This window comes from Dipodomys merriami, unplaced genomic scaffold, assembly GCF_024711535.1.
Source record: "Dipodomys merriami isolate MVZ:Mamm:240054 unplaced genomic scaffold, mDipMer1.0.p SCAF_121, whole genome shotgun sequence".
Taxonomy (NCBI): Eukaryota; Metazoa; Chordata; class Mammalia; order Rodentia; family Heteromyidae; genus Dipodomys; species Dipodomys merriami.
The window spans coordinates 2769596-2794132 of NW_027202505.1; the positions used below are offsets into that span (position 1 = coordinate 2769596).

The following is a 24537-nucleotide window of genomic DNA, read 5'->3' on the forward strand; positions in this document are numbered from 1 at the left end:
AACTCCATAAAGAAGTAGCTTTGATTCAAGGGGTAGGGTATGAAAAACACAGAATGAATTTAGAACATCTTGATGTTGCAGAAAGTAAGCAACTGCTCAGGGATTGATGAAGGCATAACTTCTGGGATAGTTAACCAGCTGTTTACCAACATTTAAAGAGACTACAATAAAGAAAAAAATGACTATATTCCCACTGGGATAGCTTAGAGGGCAAACAACCTTGTGTGTGGTCTATCTTTCCCCATCCCTATCTTCCCAACAGAAAATTAGATGGCAACCTACAATTGAATCTAATTGTTTTATACTTTATTTCCATGATAGTAGTTATCCTTTCAGTTGTAGATGTAGAACTTCCCCAAGGGAGGGAACTTTCTAAACTCATTCCGTATGACCAGCACAGAATTATGCTTATTCCCAATTCCCACCCATGCAATGCCCCCCTTACACTATAGAAGGGAGAAAAGTTACAAAACAATCTCTGATAAAGACACCAAGTCTCCACATAATACTAGTAAATCAAATCTGACAGAACTGCAGAAAGCTTACACACCATCACAAAGTATGTATTGCACAGATGGAACCATTACTCAACCTACAAATCATTAAGAGTGAAAAAACTGTAAGACAATGTCAGTAGATGAAGAAAAAGCATTCTACAAAAACCAACATCAAGCTGGAGATGTGTAGTTCAAATGGCAGAGTGCCTGACTAGCAAGCATGAGTTCCAACAGTAGCACACAAAAAAGTTTCACCTTTTCCTAATAAAACCTCATTAAACCAGGGTGCTCATGCCTATAATCCTAGCTACTCAGGAGGCTGAGATCTGAGGATCATGGCTCAAAGCCAGCCCAGGCAGGAAAGTTGGTAAAACTCTTATCTCCAATAAACCACCAGAAAACCAGAGTGGTGCGGTGGCTCAAGTGGTAGAATATTAGCCTTGAGCTGAAGAGCTGAGGGACAGTGCCCAGGCCCAGAGTTCAAGCCCCATGACTGACCAAAAAAAAAAAAAAAAAAGTTTTCAAAACTAAGTTTATAAGTTTATAAATCAAAGAAGTTAGAGAGCTGGCCTCAAACTTTATATTCTTCTGCCTCTGTCTCCTGAGTGGTTGCCTAGCATGCATAAATTCTGGGTTCATGATCCAGAATTGTCAAAACAAAACAAACCACTCAGGAGGTTAAAATCTAATGATTGCAATTCAATGCCTGTCTGGGCATTAATTAACCACCAAAACCCTGGAAGAGGAGGTGTGGCTCAAGTGGTAGAGTATTAGCCTTGAGCTGAAGAGCTGAGGGACAGTGCCCAGGCCCAGAGTTCAAGCCCCATGACTGACCAACAAACAAACAAACAAAAATCCTCTCATTAAACCAGGTGTTGGTGGCTCATGTCTGTAATCCTAAGCCACTCAATAGGCTGAGACCTCAGGATGGCTGTTTGAAGCCAGCTGGGAGGGAAAACGAAAGCCTATGATACTCTCATCTCCAATTAACCACCCCCAAAACCTAAATGTATAGCCAGGGCTCAAGTAAGCACTAAAGTAGTTCAAAAAAACAAACTCGGTTCACCCCCAGATGGAGCTAAGGCCTCAGAATCCACACACACAACAAAGAGACATCTCAAAGTCTTTTTTGCATAACCCAATTTTACTTAGAAAAACCTGAAGATCCGGGGAGGGGGAAAAAAAGAAAAAAAAATAACCAAAACCTCTGAGCCCCAGCACCACTTCCAGTTTTCTGGGGTTTAGTTGGAGATAGGAGTCTGCACACACTGTCCTGCCCAGACTTACTTTGAGTAGCTAGGATTCCAGGCATGAGACACAGCACCAGGCTTGGAATGACTTAAATTATGGCTGAGTCCTACAAATGATAAAGACCTTAGTAACTAAAAACTACAGATTTACACAAAGACAATTATTTTATTTAAGACCTTTATTAACAGGTGCTTGCAGTTTGTTGACTTTTTTGAAAAAATCAAGTTGTAAACTTTTATTACAAATTAAAAATGAAGTTCTTAAAAATCTCAACTTGACCAGATATGAAACAATTTAAAAACCTTTAAAGGTGTATTGAGAAAAACCAGGCTTTTTTTTTTTAAAAAACTCGTTTGCCATTACCAAAAAGAGACGTCTTTAGATAAAAATAATAAAAACCCCATGCTGCATAGATAATGCAGATAGTTCTAGTTATCTGGTCAACGGGCAAAAAGCAAGCACTTAAGGTCTTCAGCTCCAATCTTTTGTTCATTTCTTATTGCTGGAATTTCATATTCATTTCTTCTTGTTGGATGACTAAACTGCAGAGAAAATAAATGAATTATTATATATATGAACATTAATGATTATCATAAATATCATCACAATGCTCATTTAGCATAATAAACACTAGGATCACATCAGTAATGTGTAAAGGAGACATTAACCTAACTTAACTTGGTTTAATCTAAGTCACTTCCAAACAGGAATGGAAATAGTAAAACACTAGTTTACTGCACTAGTTCTGGAGGTCAAAGGCAATCTAGAAAATGTAAAGGGAAAAAAACCTGAAAAACTATAGCTGAAAGTACTAATTCCAGAGCCAAAAATAATTACTGCCTTATTATGTAAAAAGCCAAATGTAAGAAAGCTGTTAATTTTGGAAAAGTGTACATATGCAAAGAAAATGAAGACAATAGCCAGGGGCTGGTGGCTCACGCCTGTAATCCTAGCTACTCAGGAGGCTGAGATCTGAGGGTTGCAGTTCAAAGCAAGCCCTGGCAGGAAAGTCCATGAGATTTTTATCTCCAATTAACCATCAGAAACCCAGAAGTGGCGCTGTGGCTAAGTAGTAGAGTGTTCACCTTGAGCTGAAGAGCTCAGGGACAGTGCCTAGGACCAGAGTTCAAGCCTTGCGACTGACACCCCCCCCCCCAAAAAAAAGGGAGAAAACAAGCTATAGCAACAAAATAATACAATGTGACAGCATTTGATCAGAGAATTATTAGCTTTACAGGCACTTTTAAAAACAACTACAAATCTAGGTTTCTATTTACCATCACCTAAGTTATTAATGCCTTCTTTTTGTTTGTGCACCAATATCAAGAACTTGAACTCAGGGCCTCATTTTCTTGCGCTTGGCTTCCTTATTCATAGCTGGACTCTATTTGAGTCATAGCTCCACTTCCAGATTTTGTGATTAATCGCAGGTCAGAGTCTTACAGATTTTCCTGCCTGGGCTTGGCTTCAACTTTTGCAACTATTTCATAATGTTAATTTGTGTGCTCATAAAGTAAGCAAGTTTATCAGTTAAAAAAAAACAAAAACACATAAGATGACAAATTATACAATGTGAAAATTCTCCATGTACAAAAATAGAAAGCTTGCAGAGGTCCAAACATGGCTGTTATCCAGTATTTCTATAATGAAACATCTAAGTAATTTTAAGATTGGGTGAATGACCTTGTAAATAAAATGGTGCATTTACAACATCTAGAGTTCAGTTTCTTTCCTTGCATTAATAAAATGAGACAGGATTACCCATGACTATTTCTGCTGTTGCCAAAGGTGAAGGGACTTACCCGGATGATGGTAAAGATGGTAAGCCGGCATTTACTCAGCCCCGCCCTGCTCAGCCTCGGGAGCGGACGAATTCTCAGCTGGTGGATCGGCTGCTTTTGTCTCTTTGCCATCTTGTGGTTTAGGGTTCTCTGGGCGTCTGCGTCGGTAATTGAAATTGCGGCGGTACCGACGTTGAGGTGGCTGCTGACCTTGGGTCTCATCTCCTTGATTTTCCTTATCTTCTTCATTACCATCCTCTCTAGGCTGTCTTTGGCGAGGAGGGCCTCTGGAATGAACATTTTACTAACTTAGGAATTATACTATCTTTCTTTAACCCACCCACCAGTGTCAACACTTGATTGTTATCTGCAGGAATCCAGCAAAAACTCTTAGTGACAATACTGGCTCAAAAACAGTGTAAAGTGGGGCTGGGAAGGTGGCTCAGTGGTAGAGTGCTTGCCTTGTATGCAAGAGGCCCAGAGTTCGATTCCTCAGCACCATATACAAAGAAAAAGCTGGAAGTAGGTGCTGTGGCTCAATTGATAGAGTGCTAGCCTTGTACTAAAGAGCTCAGAGATAGCGCCCAGACCCAGAGTTCAAGCTCCATGACCAACCAAAAAAAAAAAAAAAAAGTGTAATGTGATCTGAAGCATTTAAACTTATGAGGCCCTGATTTCAAACCTCAGAACCACAAAACAAACTCTCTGGTTTTATAATTTCAAAATACAATCACTTCTTGCCAAGATAGCAACACTAAATTACTTGATAAGCCAGAAATGCCAACTACTTGAGTATATTATATATGGGCACCATAATATATAAACATGTCAAGAAAAAGTTTTCATGGATTCCCAAACTTTTGCCTGCCGTATAATCTATTACAAAATTAATCATTGGGAAGGAGACTCAGTGGTAGAATGCATGCCTCACATGCATGAGGCCCTGGGTTCAATTCCTCAGCACCACAGAAAAATCCATAAGTGGCACTGTGGGCTCAAGTGGTACAGCACTAGCCTTGAGCTGAAGAGCTGAGGGACAGTGTTCAGGCCCAGAGTTCAAGCCCAATGAAGGACAAAAAAAAACAAACAAACAAAAAACATAATAAACAAGATAGTAGCAGTAATGACACACCAGTATTTTAACATCAGGCATTCTGGTAACCATGTACTTGCAGGAAACCGAAACCAAAGATGCTCCCTTCACATGAATAAGTACATAGCAGATATTTCGACAATTTCTTCAAGTCATTTAAGGGATACACCCTAGCAACTACCTGCAAAAACTTGTGCACATAATACAAAATAATAGAGCTGGGAAGGTGGCTCTGGGAAGGTGGCTCAGTGGTAGAGTGCTTGCCTTACATGCATGAGGCCCTGGGTTCTATACCTCAGTACCACATAAGCAGAAAAAGCTGGAAGTGGCACTGTGGCTCAAGTAGAGTGCTAGCCTTAAGCAAAAGAAGCTTAGAGCCCTCAGTTCAAGCCCCAGGAACAGTTCTCTCTCTCTCTCTCACACACACACACACACACACACACACACACACACTCACACACTACTAGTAATAACAGCCAAAAGTAGAAAAATGTGCTACACGTATCCAAGAATATGATTTGTTCATAAAAAAGATCAAGTACTGATGTATATACTACATGAGAATCTTGAAAATATGTGCAAAGTAGAAGCAGAAACAGCCATATATTTCATGATTTCATTTGTATGAATATCCAAAACAAGTAAATCTAGAGACAAAACAAGACTCAAAGCCACTCACTTGGTTCAAGCCAAACACTAGTACAAGTAAATCTAGAGACAAAACAAGACTCAAAGCCACTCACTTGGTTCAAGCCAAACACTAGTAACTCAGAAGCCTGTAACCACCAAAAAGCCAGAAATGGATCTGTGGCTCAAGTGGTAGAGCACTAGCCTTGAGCAAAAAGCTCAAGGACAGTGTCCAGACCTGGAGCACACCTGTGTGTGCACATGCACGCACACATACACAAAGGCTTAATGATTTAGCCCAGCATTGGAGAGGTTGAAGTAATCTTGAAGGCATTCTCGTTTATTAAAGTGACATCCAACATCAAAAATCTCACAGCTCCAACACCAGGATCTTGACTCTTAATCTGCAATCACCTCAGCATATTCTAGCTTTTTACCTCTACATCCTTCAAATACAACAACAAACAAAACCCAACAGCAACAAAAAAACCACTCACTTTCCACTGCAACTGACCCTCCTTCTCCTAAAGCCACATTTCCACTGGTGAGTTCTTCTAACTGGATGGGTTTGTCAGTAGTCAACCTTTGGCAAACTGCTTTGGTTTTTTTTTCCCACACCAGCCCTCAACTGATGAGCTACTAACCACAGGAACAGTTCTACTCTCTTCCTGCGGCTTCTCGGTCAACTCTCCTTATCTATAGAAATTCTAGATTTTCACCTTCCAGCTACTACCCTCTTTCCTTCTGCAGTGACAAGATTATAGTTTTATTTAGAAAAACCTTACATTTCTTTTTGTACTCTTCTCATTTCTATCACTCCAAGTGTGTGGACTCTCTAATCTCTTGTATGTTCCTTTTACTTTTTTGTTCTCTCATTCCTAATTTAGATTAGGACCAGTCTTGAATGTTTCTCATCCCTTCTTTACACAAGTAAGTACATGATCAATCCTTAGCAATGTCATCAACTATATAGCCCAATGTATCCAACTCTGCTCACCCAGCCCATTGCTCAAAGGACTGGAAAAAGACAGCCAAGTGCAATGGGCTCTTGCAACCACTCTTCAACTCACTGACCAATGGCTGTAGATTGTACTTTTTAATCTTATAAACAAAAAAATCCTTTTTGTTCCCATGAAAACTCCTTAATTTTAGGATTCCTTTCTGTTTGCTTTGAGCCCACACCAAAACTCCATGCAGTCATACTTGAATTGACAAGTGATTGAGAACAAATCCCTACCTAGGTTAAAAAAAATTTTTTTTAAAGCAAAATGTGTTGCTTTAAAGTTGTAGTAATTACCTGATGTTTTCAAGTATTTGGGGACGGGGCGGGGCGGTTGTTGGTTGTGGGGCTTGAACTTTGGACCTAGGTGCTATCCCTGAACTCTTCAGCTCAAGGCAAGTGCTCCACTGCTCTAGCCACAGAGCCACTTCCGGTTTTCTGGTGGTTTATTGGAGATAAGATTCTCACGGACTGGGCTGGGCTGGCTTTGAACCATGATCCCCAGATCACAGCCTCCTGAGTAGCTAGGATTACAGATATGAGCCACTGGCACCAATATATTAAAAAATTACTGCAATAAAAAGATAAACCAAACATTCCTAGTCTACTTGGTTAATAGTCTAAGATTGGGCTTCTTTCTTCCAAATGTTACAATTTTATCACAGTGACTCACCAAATAACAAAAAAAAAGAAATGACTTATTAATAGTAAATCATGCTATTTCAATGTAAAATTTATTATGTTGGCTCTTCATATACTTACTCCATTAGGGTGTAGTTCAGATACTCCTAATGCCTAAGATGTGTATGATTTAAACCACTCTCTTACCTGGTATACAAAGACAGAATATTTGGAATTCCATACTCATTAAAAGAAAAAAAAAGTATAAAGTAGACCTCATCTATACAAGCTGTTTTTAATCAATGCCAGCAAAGAAGGTGCAAAGAATACATTCTCAAAGAAAACTGACTTCAGGTTCATCTCTTAGGCATCTGATGAAAGAAAATGTGAAGCGTTAACAGATAAGTGATTGAACAAAATCTCTAGAAGCATGATGCTTGCAGGCCCAATGTTCAGTCAAGCAACTGAATAGAAACAGGTTTATATAGGCCATACCTGCGGAATCGTGGTCTATAACCCCGATACATATTCTGTCTCACTGGTCTACCTTGTTCTCCTGCACCCTGGTTGTCAGCACCCTGTAAGAGTAACAGAAATTAAAACCTATCGGATTAGTTAACAGAGTTGAGACAAATAGGCAAATCCAAATAAACAAATTCCAAGAGTTAAAAGATAAAAATAGAGAGGTTGGGAAGGTGGCTCAGTGGTAGAGCACTTGCCTTGCATGCCTGAGGCCCTGGGTTCGATTCCTCAGCACCACAGAAGCAAAAAGAAAAAAGCCGGAAGTGGCGCTGTGGCTCAAGTGGTAGAGTGCTAGCCTTGAGCTGAAGAGCTGAGGGACAGTACCCAGGCCCAGAGGTCAAGCCCCACGATCGGATCCAAAAATAAATAAATAATTAATTAATGAATAAAAATAAAAATAGAAACCAGCCAGATGCAGTGGCTCATAGCAGTAATCCAAGCTATTTGGGATGTGAAGATCAGGAGATCAAGCACAGCTGGGGCCAAAGTTTGAGCATATTCCCATCTCACCAATCAATCTGAGTGCTATGGCAGAGACCTGTGATAGCAGCTACATGGTAAGTGTAAATACAAGGACTGTGGTCCATGCTGGCCCAGGCAAAAATACAAGTCCTTATCTCCAAAATAATCAAAACAAAAATGGCTGGGGATGTGGCTAAAGTATCTATGTCAAACATGAAGCCCCTTAGCTCAAATCATAGTACCATAGGATATAAAAAAGCAGCAGTTAAAGCTGGGTACCAGTGGCTCACGCCTGTAATCCTAGCTACTCAGGAGGCTGGGATCTGAGCCAGCCCAGGCAATAAAAGCTGTGAAACTCTTATCTTTAATAAACTACCAGAAAACCGGAAGTGGCTCTGTGTTTCAAGTGGCAGAGCGCTTGCCTTGAGCTGAAGAACTGAGGGACAGGGCTCAGGCCGAGTTCAAGCCTCATAACTGACAAAAAAAAAGGCAGTTTCAACTATTACCATAAATTATGAATTCTAATGGTTCTTATATACCAAAGGTGATGATGACAAGACACATAGCTCCAATGTTAAGTGTATAATACTCAGGAAATATAGTCCTATGAAAATACACCATAAAGGCTAGAGGAGATGCAGTTCAATGAATGGGCCCTGGGCTACAAAAATTTCTGTCCCATACTAATGGTATGGCTTACCTCCATCACTTCTCCCTGCACAGGAGGGTTGGAATACTGTGGTCGACGCCCATAGGGTCTCCGCATGTAGTAAGGTGGGAACCTTCGTCTGCGGTAGGGCCGGCGTTGTTGGGCCTGGCCTTCGGGAGCACTCTCCGATCCCTCATTCTTTTCCCCACTCTCACTATTCTGGTAATTCTGCTGGTAATTGCGTGGAGGACCCCTACGACGTGGATAGCGTCTATAATGGTTACGATCTGCTGCATATTTACTGCCTTGAACTGGAACTCCACCAGGACCTGTAACATTTGCTGCCTCCGCACCCTACAAAAGCCATTACATATTGGTAGTGATAGTGACAACAGAAATAGGAGTATCTCCAACAATTTTCACACAAATCCAAGGAAAAAACAGAAAAAAAAACAAAGAATAGAAATAAACAAAAACCCAAAGGGGTGAGGGAGTTGTCTGCATGGGCAGGGACGCATAGAAATGACTAAGTTTCAGCTCCTCACTGTTCTGAAGAGACTGCTCTCTAACTGCAGCCAGCACATTAGGCTTGATGCACCTGTGTTCATGTGGTCACCTGAACACATCATCCATCCACATTAGAGCCACCATCCTAATGGATGACATCTCCAAATTATTTCCATACTCAAGTCAAACCTTTACACAAAAAGCATCCTCACCTTTTCTCCTTCAACAACATCAAACTCCACAGTCTCTCCATCTCCTACACTGCGAAGGTACTTCCTGGGGTTATTCTTCTTTATGGCAGTCTAGTAATATCACATTCCAAAAATAGATTAACAGGGGAGAATAATGTGCTTTTTCATTTAAAATGTACCAGAGTCAATTATTATTTTAGCTTGAATATACACTTATCTTAATAATATTTGCTTTAAGTAAGATGGAACCATCAGTTTAAGTTTTTAGGGAAGCAGGGACCAATGCTACCCCCAACCACAACAAAGTCTCCAATCTTAAAAGGCCCCCGACATTTTACCACTATTTACAAAACCAATTTAACACTCAAGAACAGACACCACAATAGCATATTCATATTTTTGTTAATGCTCTTTGCAAAAGCATTACATGTAACTTGGAACAAAATGAGGCTACCATCTATTCCCCAGAGACTGCACTTAATAATAGAAGCTAGCCCCACACATGGCCAGTTTAGATGACAGGCGAGTTTAGTTTTACATGCTTCAAAGTTGACCAAACCAACTTTGTCCCTGTGTTACCATATCAACCAATGTCAACCAAGATTCCTTCCAACCTGTGATAATACTTCCAGGGAAATGCATTTCACATATATTAACTCTGTCACTGTTATTATCTGACAACATAGGGCTGTTGGTTATTATGTCCCAAAAATACAATAACACTTACAACTGGCTTTTAAATGTTAGGTGACTTGCCCAAGGTCACATAGCTAGTAAGTGGCAAAGGAGAGAACTTTTCTAAATCCAGGTCTTGGGACTCAAAATCCCCATGTTCATTCCACATCACAGCAGTATCCATTACAGGATCACCCATGCATTTCCATCCCAGAGGAGGCAGGACAACCAACCAATCTGAGGGCAATTAAGTTGCTCAGAACTGCAGTCTCCTTGATACACCACTAAGAATCGAGCAGCCAAAGTCTCTACCTAGAAACAACTACATGTTGAAACCATTTCCAAAATAAAGGAAAGCATATTGGTGACACCTTGTGGGTCAAAATCAACTGGGTGGGTTAAATCAAATTGATCTCATCTGTCATCTAAACCGTCACATAGTTTGTTTGTACCTTTCGTATATAGCAGACTCTCAATTACCTGAATCATGGGAGATAGCAGAAGTATGAATTATTAAAATCCCCAAACTCTTTCTCTCACTGTTGCCAACAGGCAAGGCAGCAAAAGCCTTGGTTGGTGTCTCGTACTTTTAAACCTGCATGTTCTTTTGAACATGCAGAAGGAACAGGTTAAGTTACCTTCACCCACATAAGAATACTAATTTTGTAAAACAAACATTTAAGGTAACATTTTGTCCCATCTGTCTTGTATCTGTACTTAGAATTTAAATACTGTCATAATTACAATTGACCCATGGATTATCTGACAGGGTTTTGGGTATACTAAATTTGATCTGGTTTACCAGACTGTTAATGAATGCTGTACAGCACACTTCAGAGTGTGCTATACACCACAAACCTATGATAGCCAGCTCTTCCTAAGAACTGAGCTGTTATCTAACCTCCCTTACGTGCCTGAACTTGAGAGTTGGAAACTGACTCTGCCTTTTGTGTTTTGCATTAGTGTATAAGAATTCTTAAAAATAATCTTAATGAGCAGACATTTCAAGAGTTTAGTGAAAAAAAAACTTCAGTATATACACATACAAATTATGTTTTTCCTATGAGCCCATACCTGTGAAAATGAACAAGTTCAATGGAACCTTTAAGTATAATTAATTTTGAGGTAGAGGTTTACTTTAGCAACAATCCTAACTACTCAATGCCTGAGCATTTTCAAAAGCTTTTTCCTTAAATGATATTTCAGGAGAAAATTCAGCACATACATATAATAATATATATGCACTTGTGCACGTGTGTGGGTGCGTGAACGAACACACACACACTACACTATGTTAAGCTTTCTCCTTCTACAACACTGGTAACCAACCTAATTATTTACTGAGTAATCCCAAACTCGCCACAATCCCTTTCACTTAAAACTACTGGTTAAATCATTCCCAAAGCCATCAACTTTGGTAAAGTAAAACAAAATACTCCTTTTTTGTTTATAAAAAATAGGAGTTAATATCAATGGCGATTATGAGTTTATTTGGAATTAGGTATAAAAACTTAGTGCACATATTTAAGCATGCTATCACTTATCAGGTAATTAAATAAATGGGTGGTTGGATTTAACCATTGGCAATGAACAATAGTGGAGAACACATTCACCCTTTTTTCTTTGTATGCCTTGAGTCAGAAGTGTAGGTATTTACGCAAGCACTCACCTGGTGTACAAATACATCTTCCTTGGTGTCATTCCTGCAATAAAGAACAAAGTAAACAGAACAAAGTTAGAAGATGGAAAACATTTCATATTCCTAAAGATGAAGAATATGCCTAGTCATTGGTGCATTTTCACCTTTTCCTTGACTGTCTGGAATAGTTTTATCTCCAATTACCACCAAAAAACTGAAAGTTGAGCTGTGTTTCAGGTGGTAGAAAACAAGCTTTGGGCAAAAAAGCTCAGTGACAGAGCCCAGTTTCTGAGTTCAAGTCCCAGGGCTGACAAAGATCCCCACACACTAATAAGCAACTGTAACAATGGTAATCCCATAAACTGTAAGAGGCTAAACAAAAGGTTCTAATAAAATCAAAGTGTGACAAGCAAAATATACTGCCACTCCTTATCCTATTAAATATTAACAATGTTCCAGTATAATCCACCTTTATCTCTAGAACACGGTAACAGAAGTAGGAAGTATTTTCCCACTTTACTCTCCATCATTTCCTTTTCACCCATTCCAATCCCAAAACTTTCCTGAAGTCATAAAACCAACAACAGAGAAAAGTCCCTAAGAATGTAGACAGAGAAGGAACCTTTACATACATTCTGAATTTAAGGTAATAATCAACAGGCCAATGTCATTCCATCCATCAATTGCAATAAATGCTAAACTCTGGTTTGGGATACACTGATGATGGGGGAGAGGAGGGATAAATAGGATCTTCTGTAAGTTTAATTTTTTTTTTTTCCTGTTGGTTGTGGGGCTAGAACTCTGGGCTTGGGCTCTATCCCTCAGCTCTTCAGCTCAAGGCAAGTGCTCTGTTGCTTGAGCCACAGCGCCACTTCTGGTTTTCTAGTGGTTTATTAGAGACAAGTCTCACAGACTTTCCTGTCTGGGCTGGCTTTGAACCGTGATTCTCAGATCTCAGCCTCCTGAGTAGCTAGGATTACAGGCGTGAGCCACCAGCACCCGGCTGGTATAAACATGGACATCCTGATATTATCCACACCACTTATGTGCCATCTATTGGTAAGAAAGCAAGGAAGAGCATTTGTTTTTGACATCTTGTGTGTGTCAGTACAGGGATTTGGAACTTAAACCTTGCACTCTCACCTGTCTTTTTCACTCACAGCCGGCTTTCCACCACCTGAGGTACAGGTCTGCTTCCATCTTTCTGCTGGTTAATTAGAGATACAGACTTTTCTGCCTGGGGAGGATTTGAGGTCCTCTGATCTCAGCCTCTTGAATAGCTAAGATTATAGGTGTGAGCCACAGGCGGGAAGATCATTTGTAATAGCAGGCATACATATCCCCTTTTGACTTTACATTAGACATCATTTTATATTAGTCATTGGTCAAGCCCAATTTGTCAAATGTATAGCTGAATTTTTTGCCTGATAAAATCCTGGACTAAGGGATCAGGCACAAATGGGTGAGACATTAATAAAGCAGAAATGCAGTTGCAAATCAATTCAGTGCACAGCTCAAGATTACCCTGTTTTAGGTCCAACTGAGGAACCTAAAGCCTTGAACCAATCTTGCTAAGAATGACTTTTGAGGGCTAGGATGTAGCTCAGTGACAAAGCGCTTTCCTTGCAAGTGTTAAGGCCCGAGTTCCATTCCTAGGACCCAAGACAGGTTAAAAAAAGAAAAGAAAAGAAAAGGTCTTAGAGCCAGGTACTAGTGGCCCACACCTGTAATCCTAGCTAGAGGTTGAGATCTGAAGATCACAGTTCAATGCCAGCCCAGGCAGAAAAATCCTGTCAGACTCATATCCACTAAACTATTCAGAAAAAGTTGGAAGTAGAACTGTGGCTCAAGTGATAGAGTGCTAGCCTTGAGAAAAAGCAGCTCAGGGACAGAACTGGGGCCCTGAGTTCAATCAAGCCCTAGGACTGGGGTAAAAAACCTGGAGAGATTAATACTAATGATGACTGCATAAAACCATCTGCCTTAGGCTATGTCCAGGGACAAGCCCTGTTTTCTAGGAATATGCCCTGAAGAGAAGTAAGCTTATCTCAGAAATCCCAGAGGGATGGCCTTACCAGATTCCCCAAGACAGATCCCTAGAAACAGGAGATGAAGGCTGGGTGGTAGAACGCTTACCTAGCATGTATGAAGCCCTAGGTTTGATTCCTCAGTACCACATACACAGAAAAAGCCACAAGTGGTGGTATGGCTCAAGTGGTAAAATGCTAGCCTTGAGCAGAGAGGCTCAGGACAGTGCCCAGGCCCTGAGTTCAAGCCCAGGATTGGCAAAAAATAAAAAAATAAAGAGAGAGAGATAAAGAGGACAACTAGAAACTACTCAAGTAAATTCCAGTATCACCTATCTTCCCCTTGAATAGTTTTAGGTCTGAAGAGGGAAGTTGTTTCTTACAAGAACTCCAAACAAAAGAAAAGCAAGGCCTGGCATCTTCCAGGTCTCAGGAAGATTCGCCGAAGGGACTTTTTTTTTTTGGTTGGTTATGGGGCTTGAACTCAGGGCCTGGGCACCGCCTGAGCTCTTCAGCTCAAGGCGAGCACTCTACTGCTAGAGCCACAGCACCACTTCTGAAGGGACCTTCTCACTGGGATGGTCCCACGGAGCTGCATTTAGGGTTTCTCTTCAGATCTTACTAGTCCTCTTCTGAGCCTGTACATATCCACTAGGGTAAAGCCACAAGTGAGGGAAACCAGGGTGTCATGCAGACAAGAAAGAAGCTTTTCATACACAGCATGTGTGATAGTCCTTCAGCCACAAAAGCAACTTGTGGGTTCATGAAAGGACAACACAGAAGAGAACCCTGTACACACTCCTTTTATCAGAATAGCTATTACCAATCAACATTCCATGCATCACTGTCATCTGAAGACCCACCAAGAAGACTGAAGTGTTTCCTCACACCAGAAGCATCTTTAACTACTGTCCTCATAATATATATGTATAGCACATAGCCATTGAGAATAATGCTATAATGAAATTTGCTAATTTTATTTTTACTACCACCCTACTCCACTAAAATGCAAGCTTAAAGTGGGAAGTTTTGTTCACTGAAGCATTTCAAATATCTGAATGGCTGATATTGAGGAATGATAAGTGGAAAGTGATCACTAGAACACCGAGGTGTGATTACACTGGAAACAGAAAAACTACTGGTAGAGAAAGACTTTCAGGTCTTCAGTGAAATGTCCCACCCTCTTAACTAACCATCACTAGGTCATAAGGCTTTAGAGAAGTAGTAGCTCAAGTATTAACTGACCAAAAATCACATGTCCCAATGAACTAGAGGGACTAGCATGCTACTGTTACTTTCTTGCATTATCTATAGAGCAATGTATGCAATTAAAGAATTCATACAAAATTCTGACCTAAGTTCATAGCTTGGACTATTAGAACCTAACTGTTGGTGTGGTGGCACATGCCTGTCAACCTAGTGAAAATGGAAAGCCCAAAACAAGTACTCACAGTCCAAGTATGCATCCACTCAGGAAATGACACCCTATCTCAAAATTAACCAGCACACCCCACAGTATAACCTCTATTTTCACTGTATTTGATATTGGTGCCCTGCATCTTGTATATACATTTTTCTAATTTAGGGAAGGGAAGGGAAATAACAAACTGCTGAAACAAGGATACAGGATGACCCATTGTAACAATGAGGTGTACAAGACACCATGTAGTAAACGAACTTCACAACTTGGGGGGAGTTGAGGGAAGGGATGGTAGGGGAAAGACAAAGGAGGAGGTAACAATGCTCAACAGGAAATGTACTCATTACCTTACTCATGTAAGGTAACCCTCTGTACATTATTTTTACAATAAAAAACATTTTAAAAATCACATTATGAACACACACACACACACACACACACACACCCAGCACATGGTTCAAATAGTAGTCCTGCCTAGTAAAAGGGATCTCAGTTCAAACCCAGTTAAAAAAAAAAACAAAAACCACCAAGGAATCAACAGATCACTTGTCCATAGTTATCACAAAACAATGCAGTTACTAGTTAGATCTGAAACCCAATGACTATTTTAATATCTAGAACTCCTAGTCAGAACATCTTCAAAAAATTTTAAAAAGGGGCACAAGGGGCTGGGAAGGTGGCTCAGTGGTAGAGCGCTTGCCTTGCATGCCTGAGGCCCTGGGTTCGATTCCACAGCACCACATAAGCAAAAAGAAAAAAGCCGGAAGTGGCGCTGTGGCTCAAGTGGTAGAGCACTAGCCTTGAGCTGAAGAGCTGAGGGACAGCGTCCAGGCCCAGAGTTCAGGCCCCACGACCAGACCAAAAAAAAAAAAAAGGGCACAAGCCTGAAAATATGCACCAGATGTTCTTGCCTTTAAAACAGCTTGTAATTATTTTGTAGGCACACAGAATCAACCTGTTTGTTAATAATGTCGTACCCCAGTATATATACCTGTAATCTCAGTACTTAGGAGGCTGCGAAAACCATTAGCTCAAGGCCAGCCTGAGCTACACATAAGGGAGATCCTATCTCAAAAAAAAGCACACAAAACTACCAGACAACACAGCACCTACAATTTTGCTGACACTGTCAGGCTAATAAAGAGCATCATGACTAAGTATTTGAATAAAAATGTACTTTCAGCCAGAATAAAATTAGATATATTGAATCTATCTAGCTGTAACTTGTTAAATGACTACCTTGAAACTTAAAATACCACTATCAACAGAAAACCTGACTTTCTGCCTTGATTTTAGCATTAACATCTATGTAAGCTAGAAAAGCTGCCTCCTTGCTGTTACCTTTTTCTGTACTGCCAAATGAAAAACTACACCTACCAAGGGCTTCAAACAGATCATTCAATGTCCACCATGTCCAGTCTAAGTACCCTTATAAAACCTCTGTCATGGGCTGGGAAGGTGACTCAGTGGTAGAGCGCTTGCCTTGCATGCTTGAGGCCCTGGGTTCGATTCCTCAGCGCCACAGAAGCAAAAAAGAAAAAAGAGGAAGTGGCACTGTGACTCAAGTGGTAGAGCGCTAGCCTTGAGCTGAAGAGCTGAGGGACAGCACCCAGGCCCAGAGCTCAGGCCCCACGACTGGACACCCCCCCCCCCAAAAAAAACCCTGTCATTTTACAAACAAGGCAACCAAAGGACAATAGTTTTTTGACTTCATGGAGCCTGGTCTTTAGTATGTTGATCATTTATAAAGGGTTAATTCTGAAATCTCTACATTGTAGCTTTAGAGGTAGATTACAGCACATAATTTCTCCAACTTTAGAATGAGTAGCAACAAGAATCCTTACATGTGTCCTTGCAGTACACAAAACTACATGTAGTATCTGTTTGGGTATGGCAGTCAGAAGGTAGGACTGAGTGTCAAGGCCAGAGTAGGCAGACTACAAAGCAAGAGACTACCTCAAAACAAACAAACAAACACACAATTACTGTTCTTTATCACTCATTTATCCAAACCAGGAAAATATTTAAACTTAACTGTTCTAATACTCTGTTCACCTAAGAAACCATTTTTACATTTTCTTGCTTTTCAAGGCACAATCCAAACTCAAGCACTGTTACATGTGCTCACACTATCTGATTACCTTCCTACCCCTAAAACACAACTATGTTATAACTATATGCATAAAAAAAAACAAGCTCAAGCTGAGCACCAGTGGCTTACGTTTGTAATCCTAGCTACTCGAGGCTGAGATCTGAATTTCAGTTTAAAGCCAGCTTAGGGCAGGAAAGTCCTTGAGACTGTTCTCTCAAATTAACCACCCAAAAATTGGAAGTGGAGTTGTGGCTCAAGTAGTAGAGCAATTAGCCTTCAGAAAAAAAAAAAAGAAAATGAAACCTACCACGAGCTTCTTCCTATGAAACGGTTATATTTTTCTATTGTTACTGTATTGCAGGTTATCACAAACTGTTCAAATACTTGAATATAATTTACAATCCAGTGCTAAGTCCAAGATTTAGTATGGTCCAAACCCTAAAACATCCACACATCACTTTCTAAGTCCTGAAGTTGGCCCTGAATTGTCTCTCAAACACAGAAGATGTATCCTGTTTCTTAGACCATAGATTTTTCAAGGGCTGTCTCCAAGGGTAGGAAAATGCACTAGTTGTTTTAAGAGGGTTTTTGGGTTTTTTTGTGGGTAGTGGGGCTTGAACTCTGGACTTGGGCTCTTTAGCTCAAAGCTAGCACTCTACCACTTGAGCCACAGAGCCACTTTGGGTTTTCTGGTAGTTAACTGGAGGTAAGAGCCTCATGGATTTTCATGCCCAGCCTTGCTTTTTTGTGTTGTTGTTGGCTGTGGGGCTTGAACTCTGGGCCTGGGCACTGTCCCTGAGCTCTTCAGCTTGAGCCACAGCGCCACTTCCCATTTGAACAGTGATCCTTACATCTTAGCCTCCTAAGTAGATAGCATTACAGGTGTGAGCCACAGGGTGCCTGGCAAAGAGGTGTGGGTTTTTTTTTTTTTTGAACACCAAACAATTTTACTTTGCAAGAATACAGCCTCCTGTCCACTATATAATGATATGAGTATTCATTCCTGTTCCAAGTCACAAATCAGTGACTTGCTGCCAGATACAATTTCTGGCTAGTTTATGCTTAGTAACTAATATAAGGTGCATATTTATCAATCTCGCACACAAATCTGTCTTAAGAGTCCCAGTGTTGAAGAACCAACTTCCTATGTGTCTTCTTAGCAGCAGACTACAAATCTCTAAGCCTCCTTTAAGGTATAGCTTTTAGTCAATTATTTTATTCACAACCTGAAATGGACCTACTTAGATAACATTTTATTAGTCTGAAGCCCAAAAGACTGTTGATAATAACCTTTCCACAGATCTAAACACCTCCCCCCCTGCAAACTAAGAACTAGACTCTTGCCAATTATTTGAAAAAAGCAATCATTAAAAAAGCTTAATACTGGGCTGGGAATGTGGCGTTAAGCCCCAGGTTGGATTCCTCAATACCACAAAAGCAGAAAAAGCCAGAAGTGGAGCTGTGGCTCAAGTGGTAGAGTGCTTGCCTTGAGCTGAAGAGCTCAGGGACAGTGCCCAGGTCCAGAGTTCAAGAGTTCACAACTGATTAAAAAAAAAAAAAAAAAGCTTAATACCCATGGCTCACAAACTATGTAAAAACAAAAGACACATACATGATATAAATGGCACTGGTCTTTTAGTTCTATAATTGCCTCTCTATACTAGGAAGTAAGCAAGAGCTTTAACTCATAATGCTGACCTGCAAGCTAAGTTCAAACTTTGAGCACTCTAAAGCTTCATGAAAAAGAACATCTGCAGAACTAAGTCAGTACACTGGGGCTCTAGTGGTTAGCATGCTAGAGATCACATAAGAAATCTCCCAATGGCTAAAAATAGCCAGCCACCTTAAGAAATCATCTCTATGTGAACAACTACCAAGTTGAAGATGACTAGGGTGTACTTTCAGAGACAGCCTAATAGTAGCTAAACCCAAATTCCATCCAGAATAGGAAAACTGAGTTCAAATCCTACTTCTGCTACTTACCAACAATACCTATATGTACATCTCTCTACCTACCTTTTTTTTTTTGTCTAACATAGGGTCAGGGTCTGGGTGCTGTCCCTGAGCTTTTCTGCTCAAGGCAAAAACTACTACTTTGGGCCACAGCTCCACTTCTGGTTTTCTGATGGTTCCTTGGTGATAGTCTCATCGGTACTTTTTTTTTTTTTTGCCCTAGCTGGCTTTGAACCATGATCCTCACATCTCAGCTAGGATTACAGGTGTGAGCCACTGGTGCCCAGCCACATAGGTCAAGTGAATTAGTTTATTCCAAGCACTTACAACAGACTCTGGGTAAATATTTGTTAGCTACATCTATTACCACTGAGTAAAGAAAATCAGCGATGATTAGTTATACATACATGGAATATCTCAAAGGGAGAACCATGAAACTGAGATTAAACTGACAAACCTCAGTTTTATTCTAATAAACTCAGATAGGTGCAAGGCCAGGCAGGAAAAGGAGTCAGCAACTCAAGGTAACAAAATGTGACAGAGTCTGACATCTAAAAGTGGTGACTAATAGTCAGCAGCTGATTTTTATTTATGTGGGAATACAGGCCCCTGTAAGTAGCTGAAGTTCGGATCTTAAAAACATAACAATCTGGATTCTTAAATCATTTAGGGGAGTATTAGGAATCAAACATAGGTAGGCACTTAAGGTTGCTAACAGGCAACATCCTGATCCATCACCCAATTTTTGCCAAGATAAAAGATGTATGCCCAGGCAAGCCAGGTGTGGTGACAGAAGCCTACACTCCCAGCAATTGGAAGGTAAAGCAAGGCCACTAAATTTGAGGCTATCTTGAGATAGTGAGAATCTTGAGACACATGTCCCACTGAAAAGTAAAGTCTTACTAGTTCGCAGAAGTCTTTTATGAGTTGAATATGGATCAATTCCCAACAGCTAATAAAACAGTAATTTGTACAGGGTAGCCAATAAACTCCTCACATGGAGTCCAATTACTTTTTTAGCCAACACATCAAACAATGGAATAATTCAATGAATTCCTTTCTCTGAATTCCTAGATTGCATTGTCTAACAAAGTGCAAGTAAGTTTTTTCATCTCTAAGGGTCCAATCTTTAGATTTTGTTGCATACTCAAAATAGGCTTGAACTATTGACTGTCCTGCTTCTGAAATGCAGGGACTATAGGCACACATAACCACACAATTATTTAAGTTTTTAAAAGTACAATAAATTCTAAAGGGGAAACTTGTTAAAAGAAATAATTCTTCTGGGCACTGGTGGCTCATGCCTGGAATCCTAGTTACTCAGATTGAGATCTGAGGATTGCAGTTCAAAGCCAATCCATGGCAGGAAAGTTGGTGAGGCTATGTCCAATTAACCACTAAAAAGCTGAAAGTGGAGCTTTGGCTCAAAGGGTAGAGAGCTAGCCTTGAGCAAAAGCAGCTCAGGGAGCTGAGTTCAAGCCCTAGGACTGGCACAAAAAAAAAAATGGTAACTTCCAACCAGGCTGTAGGACAACTGGTGATTCCAACTACCACAACAAATAAAGTTTTATATTCTAATTAAACATGAACGTAGACAACTAAATCTCCGTATCTTAACTATCAAGTTATTTCATTTAAGTCTCACAACTAAAACAGCATGTTTAGAAGTGAAATACATTAACCAGTTAACAAAATAGGCTAGTCCAAAGGATGCTCAAAAAGGAATTTACATTTAAAACTGTCCTAAAGGATGTTGATTCAAAGAGCAGAGATACTCAATGAATGGCATTTAAGGAAAATTTAGTAATTTTTCTTTACTCATGCCAGATAACTTTCTTCCATAAAATATTGAAGTGGCTGGGAAAGTGGCTCAGTGGTAGAGTGCTTGCCTCACATGCATGAGGCCCTGGGTTCAATTCCTCATACCACATAAGCAGAAAAAAGCTGGAAGTGGTGCTCTGGCTCAAGTGGTAGAGTGCTAGCTTTGAACTGAAGAGCTGAGGGACAGCTCAGAGTTCAGGCCCAGAGTTCAGACCCCACAACCAACCAAAAAATAAATTAAATAAAATAATAATAAATAAAATACAGAAAAACAAGGCAAATGTTAAACTCCCTTAAATACATTTAAAAAACTACATAACAAGACTCCAACCAATTTTATTATCAGATATGTCTAACAGCATTGGATCAAAGGTTAAAAGCAGTGGTTCATGAAGGGTACAGTGAACAGACCACTCTCACCATCAGGTGGGATTGTTAAAATGTACACAGATGTAATGAGTCCAGACCACCCAAGGCACAACTCAAGAATCTGCATTTTCAACACTCTTATATTAAACCCCATCGGGTTGGTTAAAGGTTAGGTGAATACTGAGCATATTAAGATGGAAACAGCAACTAAATCATGATTAACTCCAGAGTTTAAAAAGCAGTAAACCATCCCCATCTGTCCCTTCCTCACTAGCAACTCATCCTAAGAAATTTTGAAAAATGCAGTCAATGATACAGTTGCCTGCAGAGTTTGAAAGAAACAAAATGTTTCCTATAACTACAAATGTGAAAAAGCAGACTTTTAAACGTTTGTAATCTCGTTTGAAGTGTTTCTTCAACACTGTGTGGTTGGATCAAAGAACATTTTTTTTCATCAATTATGTCTAAAAGCCTGGCTGTCTATTTGGTAGTGTTCATTTCACAAGCATTTTATGTGACTTTTCAGTGTTCCTTTAAACATCTAGCTGCTTCTAAAAGCAAGGATGTAAGAAAGAAAAATGCTGAAATGGCGCCAAGTATCACAGCTGTACGGCCAAGATTGCTGCTGGCACTCGCGGTGCTCTACACCCATGCAAGTGCACTAGCCTTGGCAGCCATCTTGAAAAGGATGCCCGGCTCACAAGGGAGCCCAAGGAGAGTGCAGCCAGGGACGGACCGCACATTACCACTATCGCTGCGAACAATTCAAAGGGTCAATCTGGAGATAGGGACGGTGACTGTCTCCAGACAAACACGATTAAGATTCCAAGGGCAGAGGCTACTTGAATAAGCCACATGGGTCAGGGCTTTAATAAAAAAAAAATATTAAAAAGAAAAAAAAGAACGGATCTCATCAGGAGATAGAATAAGGAAGTAGAAGAAATAAAAATCGAAGCAGGAAAAGGATCATTTTCTTTCACCATTTCCTCTACGGGGAAATAAAACAGGTCTCTCTGATCACAGAAATCCTAACAGAAAATGTACTCGAGGCATTAAAAAAGACAGCATATTTGAAACGTTAAACAAAGGCAGTATGTCCCAGAAATGACAAATCCTCATGTACAACTCACGTCAAATCACGGTACTTCCAACGGGTAACAAGGTGAAAATAACCTGTACGTCAGTGATCAGAGCATATTGTCACATGCCAGTCGCAGTAAAGGATGACAAGGATACAAACGCGCTGGTCTGTACTTTGCCTCAACTGCCAGCAGGTCTGGGTCTCACGCACTCCCTCCGCTGAAAACTGCTTTGTGCCAGAGGAAGCCTTGAAGGCTAGGTTTTAGGTTGCAAAACAAAGACAATCTACAGATCCAGGAATCTCTCCGGTACTCAAAATTCTCCTTTCTGCTGGAGGCGGTGTCCGCCCTGCTGAAGGCGGCTGGGTGCCGACTCGCGCTGCCGCCAACCCGACCCCGCCGAGCCTCCGGCCCCGGCGCTCACAGGCAGGAGGCGGGACACCGGCAAGCATGCCATCTCACCTGTTGATGAAACCATATCCGTTCCTTACATTGAACCATTTTACTGTTCCCAAAACCTTCGTTGCTGGAAAACAAAGCAAAAAACAACCCTCAATTACTTACAATAGCTTGGCTTCGGTGCCTGGCCGGTTGACAGCCCTTTCTCTTCCCGGCCCAGTCGCGGCCGGGCCGCGACACCGCCCTCGCCGTACACGTGGGCGCCGGGAAGCCGCGCGCGGGGCGCCCCAGAGCAGGGCCCGGGGCGCGGGCCCAAGATGGGTGTGAGCACAGGCCGCGGGCGGGGAGCACGTGAGGGCAGGGGAAGCCGCCCGGCCCACTCCGTCCTGCGTAGGCGGCGCGCCGCGCCCTCCGGGCACTCGCGGAAGGAAAGCTGGGTGGGGGACGGAACAACGGCGTGCGGCCCCAGCGCACGAGGCCGGCGGCGGGGATCCGCCGCACACGCGGTCGGCGGCGCGCGGCCGCAGGGGGAGGGGCGCGCGGCCCGAGGGGTCCGCGGGGGGCGCGGAGGCGGCGTGCACGCGCCTGCCCGGCCCGCGCGTGGCCGAGTGGGGCCGGGGGGGAGGGGCGGCCGCGCGCCGCGGAGTCGGTCCCGCCGGCCCGCGCGCCCCGGCCCACCCCGAGTCGGCTAACGGTCCCGTGGTCTGGCTTCCCCCCCCCGCGGCCCCACCCCCGTCCCCGTCCCCTCTCACCGATGACCTTCTTGTCCCCGCCGGCAGGCGCCGCCGATGTGAGGCCGCCCGGGCCGCCGCTCCCTGCGCCGCTGCCCGTGGTGCCGGGCTTGGTGTCGACAGCGCTGAGGGCGGGGGCGGCGGGGGGGGCGGCGGGCGGCTGCTGGGTCTCGGCCTCGCTGCTCATAGTTGCGGTGATGGTGACTGGGGCCGGCTGCGGCAGCTGCGGCTCCTCCCGGGGTGTGATGGTAACTAGGCCGGCGGCGGCGGTGGGGCTGCTCAGGGCTCTCTGCGGTCCGCTCTCCGCTCCCGCTACCGATCGAACTAGCGAGAATGGCGGGACAGGCGGGATAAACCCTGCGATAGACCCGCCCTCAGCATTCCTCACTGGTCACCAGTGCTGCCAATCTCACCACCTGACCCCAATCCCTAGTTTCTATTGGGTAATCTTTTATCACTCCTCCACTCTTATTGGCCCTTTAGGCGGCTAATTCGGCCGACCTACAACCGTTCCTGCCTCCGCCGCCATAGAGACCGGAACTAGAATTAGAGTAGTCACCACGAGAACCATAGAGTACTCGAGAAGAGGAGCAGAGCGAACGTGACTTTCACGAGGCTGCAGCGTGTGTGCTGGGGCCCTGGGTTCAAGGTTGTGTTCAGGGCCTAGGGGAAGGCTTTGCCGACCACTGGGCTCGAGATTACTGTTTGACCCAAGGCTTTGACAGACAGGCAACCTCCTTCCTTGCTCCAAAGGCCTTTACCGCGGGAACACTCGGCCGTCTTTTCTGTAATGCCAGTGTCTTCGCCTCACTGCCCAGGGTTTCTGGAGCTGCCTAACATTTGCGATCGAAGAGCGGTACAGTCACCTTGGAGGGTCCCCGAAGGCGCCCGGACCCCCTGGGCTCAACGTGTGTGCAGGGCGGGGGGGGGGTGCTCTGGGGGGAACTGTCTCCCGATCCTACCTAGCAGGCATGTAAGGGCCGTGTCTGCCTTAAGCATTCACCTCGTTTTGTATTGGCCACAAATCAGATTTGGTTTCAATTCACGTTTTATTGGGCAAGGTAGTTTTTTTGTCTATCTCTTCATCAGCAATGTGAGGTAAGGATGGCTAATCCGTCTTAGACACGGCAA

General features: G+C 42.3%; 1 protein-coding gene across 2 annotated transcripts; it reads right to left on the reverse strand.

Annotated features, from left to right (window-relative positions):
• Positions 1–1908: 1908 nt before the first annotated feature.
• Ybx1 (Y-box binding protein 1) lies at positions 1909–23746 on the reverse strand. Of its 2 annotated transcripts, XM_070017149.1 has the most exons (8): positions 23428–23746; positions 22739–22802; positions 11546–11579; positions 9223–9312; positions 8555–8857; positions 7366–7448; positions 3551–3816; positions 1909–2290 (listed from the first exon to the last, which is right to left on the reverse strand). In XM_070017149.1, exons 1-7 carry the CDS (start codon positions 23591–23593, stop codon positions 3582–3584), a joined length of 975 nt encoding a protein of 324 aa, XP_069873250.1. In that variant the 5' UTR covers positions 23594–23746; the 3' UTR covers positions 1909–2290; positions 3551–3581. The 2 variants fall into 2 exon arrangements, with proteins under 2 accessions (XP_069873250.1, XP_069873251.1); XM_070017150.1 differs by lacking the exon at positions 9223–9312 and having other exon boundaries at positions 23428–23736.
• Between the last annotated feature and the right edge of the window lie 791 nt (positions 23747–24537).